Source organism: Xyrauchen texanus, chromosome 19 (assembly GCF_025860055.1).
Source record: "Xyrauchen texanus isolate HMW12.3.18 chromosome 19, RBS_HiC_50CHRs, whole genome shotgun sequence".
Classification (NCBI taxonomy): Eukaryota; Metazoa; Chordata; class Actinopteri; order Cypriniformes; family Catostomidae; genus Xyrauchen; species Xyrauchen texanus.
The window spans coordinates 13,422,231-13,434,415 of NC_068294.1; the positions used below are offsets into that span (position 1 = coordinate 13,422,231).

General features: G+C 39.1%; 1 protein-coding gene across 1 annotated transcript in view; it reads left to right on the plus strand.

Moving 5' to 3' along the window:
* LOC127660199 (relaxin receptor 1-like) overlaps positions 1-12,185 on the plus strand; it is a 93,687-nt gene that overhangs the window by 75,207 nt on the left and 6,295 nt on the right. The window contains exons 8-15 of the mRNA XM_052150322.1: positions 156-227; positions 3,527-3,595; positions 5,109-5,180; positions 6,020-6,091; positions 6,306-6,377; positions 6,493-6,564; positions 7,120-7,191; positions 11,227-11,456. Coding sequence (XP_052006282.1) covers positions 156-227; positions 3,527-3,595; positions 5,109-5,180; positions 6,020-6,091; positions 6,306-6,377; positions 6,493-6,564; positions 7,120-7,191; positions 11,227-11,456 — 731 coding nt within the window. The remainder of the gene's footprint in view (positions 1-155; positions 228-3,526; positions 3,596-5,108; positions 5,181-6,019; positions 6,092-6,305; positions 6,378-6,492; positions 6,565-7,119; positions 7,192-11,226; positions 11,457-12,185) is intronic.

The following is a 12,185-nucleotide window of genomic DNA, read 5'->3' on the forward strand; positions in this document are numbered from 1 at the left end:
ATCTAATTGAATGGCATTGAATTATGGTTCATAACCCTTACACATTAATTAGTGTCCTCTGACCAAATATTGGACAAAACACTTCAATTTGTTAGGCTGCAATGCTTTTTAATGAGCTTCTCCTTTATTATTTTTTCTTTTCTTTTTTTCTGAAGGATTCTGGAGAACAACAATATTCATCATATCTCCTCTTTGACCTTCTCTGGTTTGCGTTCCCTTGTGCTCCTGTAAGTTTGCAGCCTGGTACTATTTTAGAGACTCTCATTTTGTATGGCCTTTTAAATGTAAATCTTATATTTTAATAAATTCTTAGGAGGTTTTCTCTAGGGCTTAATATATTACAGCATTATAATGATTGAGCAAGAGTGCTGTTATGGCCATATATGTGCAATGCTGTTATACAGCCATAGGCAATCACAGCCCTGCTTATATACGGACTATACAGCATGACTGCGAGTGTGATATTGGTTTTATACAACAGTTCAATGAACAAGTACATAAATAGCTAAGGAAAAACTGAGGACTGTCGCAAAACATGCACTTGCTTATAGAACTACTTTTCAATAAAACCCATCAGGATCTGCCATTACTAGTTCAAAAGATGCGGCCAATCCTCCATTAGTAATTTAATTTTAAACTTATGACTAGTTAAGATGTCTTCTAACAAGTTGTTGGAATAACAAGGACGTTTGTTTGTGTGTGTGTGGGGGGGGGAGAACAATTGGGCGGGTGTGATCACCTGCGTAGGGCATGGCCCCCAAGCAGTAATGCTGAAGTTGTTAGTTTAACACTATTTCTCAGCGTGGCGTGGAGTGATGCTGTGATGCTGCCAACGTGCTATCAGATATATCATATGAGTATTTCACTCATGTGTTTTGTTGTTGGAGAAAAACATGGAGGGCACCATCTCGCCTTAGGACACCGACAAAGAAACAGTATTCTCCTCTGCCATGTTGAAAGTTACTCCCACCTCTGGCATTTGGGTATTAGTTATTTATTTACTTGTTTGTCCAATAAATGCAATATCACACTTGCTGTCATGCTGTTTTGTCCGTATATTAGCACGGCTGTAATTGCCTACGGCCTCATGCCTATAGCTGTATCTCAGCCATGCTGATATACAGCCATAACCTCATTCTTGCTCATGAGATATTGCTTCAATATATATATATATATATATATATATATATATATATATATATATATATATATATATATATATATATATACGCAGTAGTGGCCAAAAATATTTTAATATGTGCAAAGAAGTCCGTGAAACTAAATCTGCATTGTTTATCCTTTTGATCTTTCATTCAAACAATTCACAAAAATATAACCTTTAATTGAAGTAAAACAATTGAAAAAGGGGAAATATCTAATTATTATATAAATATTTTTCTCCAAAACACATTGACCACAATTATTGGCACCCCTAGAAATTCCCCAAAACATTTTTGTGCACCTGGGTGACAAGGACCATGAAATTGTTCAGCCATGACTTTTTGTTTCACTGGGCAATAAATACGAGGTATGAGGTAATCATCAATCACAGTAGGTAAGACTAAAGAATATAGTTCTGATGTACAGCAAAAGGTTGTTGAGCTTCACAAAATGGGAAATGGCTATAAGTAGATAGATAAAACATTGAAAATAACAATTTCCACCATCAGGGCAATAATTAAGAAATTCCAATCAGAGATGTTAAGATTTGGCCTGAAAAAGGATGTGTGTCTATATTGCAAGTGGCCAAAGAATCTCCTCTAAAGACTAAGCTTATAATGTGCCCTGGTTGGAACTTCCAGCAGGATAATTATCCAAAACAAACATCAAAATCAACACAAAAATGGTTCACTGGCCACAAAATCAAGGTTCTGCCATGGCCATCCCAGTACCCTGACCTGAACCCCATAGAAAATTTGTGGGGTGAACTGAAGAGGAGAGAACACCAACATGGACCTCAGAATTTGAAGGATCTGTAGAGATTCTGTATGGGAGGAATGGTCTCATATTCCTTGCCAGGTGTTCTTCAACCTCATTAGCATTATAAGAGAAGACAAAGGGAGGTTGCAAAAAGTAATGAATAAAAGGGTGCCAATAATTATGGCCAATGCATTTTGGAGAAAATATTTATTTAATAAGGAGATATTTCCAATTGATGTTTCAATTCAAAGGAATTATGCTGTGGGAATCAAAATAGGACAGGTACGGCTGGCATTTCATATGAACAAGTTATTATAAAAGGTGTAAAGGTAGAGCAAGTTTCACATTTAAAATATTTTGGTACAATCATTGATGACAAATTCTCATTCCAGGAAAATGTAAAACTGTAAAACATAAGAAAACAAGACAGCGTTTAGGATTACTCAGGAAATTAAGAAATCTTAGTATCGATAGAAGGGGCCTAACTATTGTTTACAGATCGATGATCGAAAGAATTTTAACATATAACATTGATTCGTGGTGTGGCAATGTAACAATGAGACAGAAAAATACATTAATATGAGTAATTAACGAAGCAAATAAGATCACCGGCCAGAAACAGAGCACATTGCAAGAGCTGTTTTCACACTTTATGGAAAAAGATGCAATTGCAGTATATTCAGACCAGACCTATCCCCTTCATTCCTGCTTTGAGGCCCTCCCTTCTGGGGGCAGGCTGCATATACCACTGGCTAAAAATGACATATATAAAAGATCATTTGTTTCATTGGCAGTAACTGTTTTAAACCAAATTCTTAATTGAGGTACTATATATTTATATAGGTAGGTGTGTGTATGCGTGTATGCATATGTGAGTATATATGTGCGTGTATATATATATACAGTATGCATATACACACACACACACATATATATATATATATATATATATATATATATATATATATATATATATATATATATATATATATATATATATATATATATATTGTATTATATTCACTAGTTTTATGTATTTATTTTATGGGGACAAATGTGTGTTCCATGTGTTTCATTATGTGGAATGTAAGTGTATGTACAGTATTGTTTGATAAGATGTATTTTTTATGCCAGTGTCAAATATTAATTTCTGTCCAGGAAATCTGAACAGACAATAAAGTCAAAACAAACAAAACAATTGTTTTACTTCAATTAAAGGTTAGATTTATGTGACTTGTTTGAATGAAAGATCTAAAGGATAAACAATGCAATTTTTTTTTCAAAGCCTTCTTTGCGCATATTTACCAAGGGTGCCAATATTTTTGGCCTCTACTGTATATATACCATGTATATTTATGTATATATATATATATATATATATATATATATATATATATATATACATATATATACACACCGGCCACTTTATTAGGTACACCTGTATATATATTTATTCTTGTGATTATCTAATCAGCCAATCATGTGGCAGCAGTGTAATGTATAAAATCATGCAGATATGGGTCAGTGGCCGGTGAGTGAATATAGGTTTTTATCAATGCTGCTACCACTTTGTAAAGCTTTTGCTGGTTCTGTGTGTGTGTTTCAGAGTCTTGTTGAATAATGCTCTCACAAAGCTTGATGATATATGTCTGGAGATGCCACGATTAAATTGGCTGTAAGTTTGAGTTCAACATTCTCATAGTAAAAAGACAGTAAAACACTCTTGTAATGGATTGGATTATCAATGTACTTTATACTCAGTAAATCAATATTTTGTTAATTGAAGCTGAACATTATTTTAAATAAACATTCTAGGTTACATTTATCTATAAAGGAAAGTGTATGTTTTAGGACTGGTCAACATTTCAAAACTCCAGAGACATTTCCAATATTCCATGTAGTCTCTTAATTAATCATTAATCATTAAAGGTGGCATGGTGGCTCAGTGGTTAGCACTGTTGCCTCACAACAGACTCGAGTCCCAGCTTGAGTCCCGGCTCAACTGGGCCTTTCTGTGTGGAGTTTGCATGTGCTCCGGTTTCCCCCACAAGTCCAAAAACATGCAGGGTAAGTGCCATGGTCCCCTGCCATGGTCACTGAGCCAGGGTCCCCCGTTATGGTCATCGAGCCAGGGTCCCACTTCATTGTCGCCAAGCCCTCCAGTTTCGCCCCTCGAGCCTCTCATGTCTCCACCTTCCATGGCTCCACCCTGGTCTCATTCTCCATGTCCTGTCTCACCAGGCCATCCCTATTGTACTTCATTTGTTTTTTCATGTTTGGGCATTGGGAGCCACCCCTAGTGGGGTGGATATGTTATGTTTAAATTTGTTTTTGTTCATGTCTTTTATTTTGGAACTTAGCGTTTATGTCATGTGATATCCTGTTCCCTCATGTAATCCTGTCATGTGTTTTCCTATGTTCATGTGTCTTATTTTGATTGGTCCATTGTTTGAGTATCTTGTTTATTAGTCTTGTCTTTTCATTGATTCATGTTTTAGTATCTAGTTATATTGTTATTAGTTTAGTCTTTTTATTGGTTGTCATTGTCATGTGTTTGCCCATGTCCATGTATTTAAGCCCTCATGTTTACCATTGCCTTTTGTCGAGTATTGTTTTGTGTAACGTAGTCAAGTCGTTTATGTTAGTTTTGTTTTGTACTCTTGTTTGGATAAACTGCACTTTGTAAATAAACTGCACTTAGGTTCTCACTTCATCATCATCTTTGTCTGCTCCTGTGCCCTGCCTGCCAACATGTTACATACGTATATGTTCAGGACTTAGACTTATATATTCAGATTTATATTGATATATTCAGAATTAAAACTATATATTCAGATTTATATTGATATATTCAGGATTTACAAGTATATATTCAGCTTTATTTTGAAATATTCATTTATCCATTTGGCAGACACTTTTATCCAAAGCGACTCACAAAAGAGGAACATTTTCAGGATTTACAACTATATATTCAGATTTATATAAGAGGGTTGGATGGAATATAGTATGTCACACCACAGGATGTACCTATTTTCATTTTTCTTTTATGTAAAACTCTTTGGTCCTCCTGTAATCTGATGCCAAGATAAGTAGAACTGGTTTGGCTTTTTCTTGATCTCTGTCTCTCATCCTACTCTTTTCTTACAGTTCCTTTCTATTAATCTCTTTTTCTGTGTTTGTTTTTGCAGAGATGTTGAAGGAAATAAGATAGAGACTGTGGGAAATGTAACCTTCAGGTCCTGTAACATGCTAACGGTGCTGTAAGTATAAGTAAACCCTCTCTAACCAGCTTCCCTAACCTACTCCTCTGCTCCCTCTATGCATCGAATTAGCAGCCGACACTGACAGACATTACGAGTGCTTTACAGATTAGAAATGTTCAGTTTGTAGTCATAAAACCTGGAAGAGAATTATCTTTTTCAAGCCAGGGGTTCCCTCTAGAATTTCCGATTCTTTTAGAAAAACAGTTTTCTGAGTAAAATGTCTGTTGTAAACATTGTTTGAATGTTTGAATGAACCTTTTTGTTCTTATGTATGTGAGTTTAGGTGGTTGGCATGTCATTAAGCAGACAACTGTTGCAATCCCTTTATAGCAAACTTACATTATTAAACCACACATGGGTTTCAAAATTCACATTTGAGGGATGACTATGTGTAATTTATGTTGAAGAGAACTTCACATTTTGCTCTACAAGTAATATTAACCACAGACCTTACTTTACTCTTTACTACTTTTCATTATTAATCAATGCTATAAAATCAGAGCAGTTGACTAATCACCTTTTATTATTTCAAGTTAGATCAAGTGAAATTAAAAATTATTAAACATTTGCATATTAAGCAGAAAGTATGTGTGGACTTTAATCATGAATAATTTTAATCTGGAATAATATTTAATATTAACCTAATAACATTTAACTGATTATATTCAAGTGAGACTCTCTTGATTAAAGCTCAGATTTCATTTAAATTTTGATTTGTTTTTGTTCTTTAGTTTTGGAATCATTTTCACATTGTTGTCTATTTCTACTGCATTTAATTTCTCAGAAACATAATGTGTTTCTGTCCACCAGGGATAAATGTTTACGTCTTTTTGCAGAGTCCTTCAGCGGAACCGCATTAGTTACATCCACAAGTGGGCTTTCACTCTTCTTCGTAAACTGGGCGAGCTGTGAGTTCTCAGGCATTGTTCTCTGGAGTTTAGTCGTGACCTATTTCTGTGCTGTTTCTTATCAATTTCAAAGTCAACAATGGATCGGTCTTACTTGCACCCAACCTGACTAGTTACAGAATATCAGTCATCAAAGAGTCTGGCAGTCATCTGCAAGATTGGCTTGCTCCTCATTTGAATGTGTATGGCATAAATATTTTCTCTTTTTCTACAGGGATTTGTCCAGTAACCGAATCGAAGCGATCCCTCCTGATCTGTTTATCAATCTCGGTGACCTGCTTCAACTGTAAGTAATTTATTTAGATGCATTCTAATGGCTGTACACAGAACATACATCACAGCTTTGATGTTAGAAATGCATTTCCAACCAGTAGTTCTCTTTGCCTCATGTTGGTTTGCAGGAATATTTCGTATAACCCTATCATGGACTTGCGAGTGAACCACTTTGACAAACTGCATCGATTAAAGTCACTGTAAGTCTTTCTAAGTTCCATGTTTTTTCAGTGTTGATTTTTATGATCCTCTTTTTTTTTTTAGATATTACAAGGAGTATGTGAACTTACATGCAGTACTGTATTTGGTGTAAGATTCCATCCATATATTGTCAGTGACAAAAATAAGACAAACACTGCTTGAAAGCTTGAGTATAAAGCCATACACCAACCCTTTCTCCCGTTTTTTGCTTTCAAAAAAATAAAAAACACACATATTCACGTGAAACACCATCCAAAGAGACCTGCAATTTTAGTAATGTGCTGTTTGCGGGGTCCCTTTCATTATAGCACAATGCTCCCACCCAAATTTCATGCTGTGAGCATTGTCTTCCCCTCTACTCACCAGAGGAAAAACAATCTGCCTTTTGGTCATACTTCAAAGAATATCAGAGAACATCTTGTGTAAAAAACTGCATATTTGTAAGAGAAGCAAATGGAAAAAGAGGGGTAAAATATTGTATAGTGAAGACTGAAATGCTAATGATGGTTGTTTTCCAAAGAGCAACCCCTGAGAGAAAGCTTTTTGTGTCGCAGGAGCATCGAGGGAATCGAAATTGGGAACATCCACAGACAGATGTTTGAACCTCTTAAGAACCTGACTCACATGTAAGTGCTGATTTTTGACAGATCTTATTAATTCTTTGTGTTCCACTTGCTCATTGTCTGCAACCTCCAAAGTCTTCCATTTTTGTCATTGAGATTAACAGAGATAATTTAATAATTGTATGCTGAGGCCAGGTAGAAGATATTTTTAATGCCTTGGCTGACAACTGAATATCAGTATTATTTGTACTAATAAACCTAATTTCTGTAGGAACCTTTTTCTAAAGTAGTCTCCTGATATTTTTTTTCTTTTTCATTTACTCTAAAATAGAGTAAATGAAAGCCCCATTTTAAATACTCCAGAAATTGACTCTTATATTTTGTATTCTATAAATTTTCAAAATAATTTTCTCCCATAACCTGGTGTTATTGGCTGTGATTATTATGTATCATCTGAAAAATGTCTCTGGTTATGTAGTGTAACCCTTGTTCCCTGAAAAATGCGGAACGAGATGCTGCACTGAAAAAAGCGCTTTGGGAACAATCCTACATTGTGACCAGCTGTGAATATGTGTGTAAAACGTCAATAAACATTGACCGGAATTTATAGCCTCGGCTGGTGAGATCATTGGATGCACCTGTGGCCAGGCTATAAATAGACGCATCACCAGCTTGTCGTCAGATATATTTTATTCTGAAGAGCAGTCCTGGGACATCCCAGTGTGGCAAAGAAGCGCAGCATCTCGTTGCGCTTTTTTCAGGGAACAAGGGTTACACTACGTAACCCGAGACGTTCCCTTTACTAGAATTCTGCGCTGAGAAAAGCGATTTGGGAACGAGAATACCCACGCCACTGCACTGAGGCTGTCCGGACCCCTACGGTTGTGAAGTATGCTCACAAGAACGTGAGAGGTCTCAGACATGAGCTTGAGATGTCGACTCAAGGGCATAAGAGCCCGGAGTAGCATGAACATCCAAACTATAAAATTTGATGAATGTCTGCAGAGAGGACCAGCCTGCCGCATCACAAACTTGCTGCAGAGGGACCCCTCTGGTGGAGTGAGCCCTGATACCTACTGGCGAAGCTTGACCGTGTGCCTCGTAGGCCAAGGCAATAACATCCTTCACCCAATGCGACATAGTCTGCTTGGAGGTGGCCGCCCCCCGGTTGCAGCTCCCATGAAAAATGAATAGTTGCCCTTATGCCACTGGCTAGTGCGGTGGACATAAGTCTAAAGGGCACAGACTGGACACAGTCTGTGAAGTCCTTGCTGCTCCGGAGTTGCAAACGGCAGGGAGCAGAAGGCTTAGACAGATAATCGCCATAAAAAAAATCATCTTGAGGGTCAGAAGTCTGTCAGACGCTGACTCTAGAGGTTCAAAGGAGGTCTCAACCAGACCCTCAAGGACTATTGCCAAGTCCTATGAAGAGGTCATGGTCCTAACAGGAGGCCACAGTCGCATGGCTCCATGAATGAAGCGAGCGAGTAGAGGGTGCCTCTGAAGGGCACTCCGTCCATCAAGGCGTGGCAAGCCGAAGTGGCGGCCACATAGACCCTGAGAGTAGCGGGGCATAAGCCTGCTGACTGTTCTTCCTGCAAAGAGTCCAGAACTGAAGCGATCTGGGTGTTAACTGGTTCTGCAATATTAACTTTTAATAACGGGAAACGCATACAGGCGCATTCTGGGCCATGTATGCGCCACCATGTTCAGCCCCAGAGGAGGGGACTGGGTGACTCGGGGAGAAGTAGTGGAGACATTGCGCTGTTCATAGAGGCAAAGAGGTCCTCTTTTGCCCTGAAAAATCTACCCAGATTTTTTCCAAGTGGAGGGAGCCCTAGCACTTAAAATGGTCTCGATAACCTCAGGAGAAAGCCCTGTGTACCTCAGTTGGTACCCAACAGGGGCCAAGCATGAGAAGGTTCCACAATTCAGGCCAGGGATGAAATACAGTCCCCTGTGCCTGAGAAAGAAGGTCCTTCCTGTTCGGAATTGCCCGAGGGGAGCCGTCGAGGGGAGAATTTAGCTCTGAGAACCATACCCTGTTCGGCCAGCGCAGCGCTATCAGTAGGAGGCAAGACCCTTGCTGGAGAACCTTGGTCAAGATTCCCGGGAGCAGAAAACCTGGGGAAAGAAACACATACAGACGCATTCAGGGTCATATAATGTGCCTTTACGTCAGACCCAAGGGGGCTGGGTGGCTCGGGGAGAAGTAGAGGAGACATTGCGCTGTTCATAGATGCGAAGAGGTCCTCTTCTGCCCGGGAGAAATCTTTTTGTTTCCACTCCCCCGTTGGTATTTTCTGTCTTGACAGTAAATCTGCTCGCATATACGGATATAAACATCAAGGCATCAAGGGATATAAACTGCCCTGAGTGACAGGAGCTGCCCTGGGCCCCAAGGAGAATCCGATGTGCCAGAAATTCAGCTGACATGAACATGGATCTCCCTGATGGTTTATGTAAGAGACTACCACTGTATTGCCTACCCGCAAACCATACTGGGATGGGAACCTATACCTCCCGAAACACCGAAGGCAGCGGGAATGGAGCGGTTTTGTGGGGGTACCGGGAGGGGCAAGTGGTGCATGCACCCCGTCCCGAGGGGAGCTACCCCCAGAAGACTAGGCGCAAGACCATCAGGGTTTCTTTCTTTTAGAAATTAGGGTCCTGAGGTCTTGCTTTGGGGCTGTTCAGCCGACGGACCCGCCCCCTGAGTGCGGCGAGGAAAGAACTGCCCGAAGTCTTCCTCGTGGCTTTTCGCCTCCTGGAACTTGGAGATAACCGAACTTATAGCGTCTCCAAATAGACCAGAAGGTGAAACCGGGGCATCAAGGAGGAAAACTTTATCCTTGTCCTTGATGCCCAGTAGGTTGAGCCAAAGGTGCCTCTCCGCTAATTTCTCAGCCGCTTTATTATTATGCATGGAATGTACAGAGGTTCAGCCCTCGTGAAACGAAGAAGCGCCGAGGCACGCTTCAGGCTTAGGAGAAGGATCAGCTCGATCTGGGGAGAGAGCGAGCGATGGGGAGGTCCCATCTCTCGCTCCTCAGCCAGATATCCCACGATTAAAGAGTGGGCGCTGACTCCCGGAAGCGAGGCGAGCGTGAAGCATTTCACCCGAAAACAGATTGCAGTGCTCGCACCCACCCCGCACCAATGCGAGAGCAGCGTGCTCTTGCCCCAAAAAAACAAAGCAAAACTGATGCATGTCCCTCTCGGCAATAGAGCGTAAAAAAGGGAACACTAATTGTTTTCTCCGATTCTCAGTCATTCTCTCTCTATTTATATATATATTTATAGAAAGCAGAGAAAGGAGAAAAGGTTCACTGCGCACTGGCTTACAAAATTCTTACTCCTAGCAGAGGAAAGAAAGTTTGTGACAGGCTTGTGAGACACACACACAGAATGGGCTCTTAAAAAAATGGATCTGACAACACGCTGGTGACGCGTCTATTTATAGCCTGGCCACAAGTGCATCCAATGATCACACCAGCCGAGGCTATAAATTCCGGTCAATGTTCTTTGACGTGTTACACACATATTCACAGCTGGTCACAATGTAGGATTGTTCCCAAAATGCTTTTCTCAGCGCAGCATCCTAGAGAAGCTTTTTGTAAAGGGAACATGCGAAGATACAATAGTGTCTGAAATATATCTTTGAGTGTTTACAATTTCCTTTACAATCTTCAGTTATGTGAGGAACCAACGTTGTGCCTTGCTGCCGTATGTAATTTGCAAATCATTTACAGTGATTCTTCTCAGATTGAGGCTGTGAATGTGGTTTTGTTTTGACTTCCTCACTGCAGACTCTTTCTCGAACTATATCAGTTCTGTTTAGTAGTATTCCCTCTCATCTTCTCTGTTCTTTCTCTGGTATAAAAAACACCTTTCCCTGTAAGCAAAGCTTGAGTGACAGCAAAATTCAGACACAGGTTTCCAGTGGTCATGGAAAACCTGGAAATATCAGGGAATTTTAAAATCCAGGCCAAGAAAAGAAATGAAAATGAATAAAATCTTGGATGTTGGAAATTATGAAAAATGTGAGCTTAGTATTATATGGTTCTACATGTTTGCTGCTTTCTTCTTTTTCCTCAGCTACTTTAAAAAGTTCCAGTACTGTGGTTATGCGCCTCACGTCCGCAGCTGCAAGCCCAACACTGATGGCATCTCATCTTTCGAGGACCTATTGGCCAACATCGTGCTGCGTGTCTTTGTCTGGGTTGTCTCTGCAACAACTTGCTTCGGCAACATCTTTGTGATCTGCATGCGTTCCTACATCCGCTCTGAGAACAAGCTCCATGCCATGTGCATCATCTCATTATGCTGTAAGATGACCATTTCTATGCAGCAGTTTTATAGCACATGTTGTTTTCATAAAAACATGAGTATTTAGTGTCTGTGTTCTTCACAGTGAGGTCCAAATTGAAAAGCTGCTATTCTTTTCATTTGAACCTGGAAATAATCAGAAATAATCAGATATGAAATAATCAGAAATAATCAGATATAAAATAATCAGATTATAACATGGATCGTAAGGTTTTGCACAAACTTGAGTGTTCTTTATGCTGCCATTGAAGCCAAAGACCATTTAAAAGACCAGAAGAAATTTGTGAATGTCATGTTAATATTTCCATAACTTATTCACTCAAAGTTTTCAGCTGATAATAGAATTCATAATGAAAACTTTTGTATAAATTTAGAAAAGAAAGCAAAATCATGAAAGCAGAAGCATTTTCACAAGTGGTCTCAGGCTTTTGGAAACCACTGTATGCTCTATTTACAATTTCAGCACTCTACTCACAAACTTTATAATCTCCTTTTGGAAAAAGCAATTTCACAAAAAAATGTGTCTCCTGGAACCTTTTATCTCTAGTATTCCGTTAAATATTCTTTAGCTTGTCATAAAATTGTATTTTAAAATTCATTTAAAATGGATTTGTGTACATTAAGGGGACATTCAAGCTTTCTCATTGAGATAGGTCCCTTTACATGTTCATTTTTCACTCAAGCTTTAGGAGCTGTTTATGTTTGCACCATATCCTTAAGATGCTTCA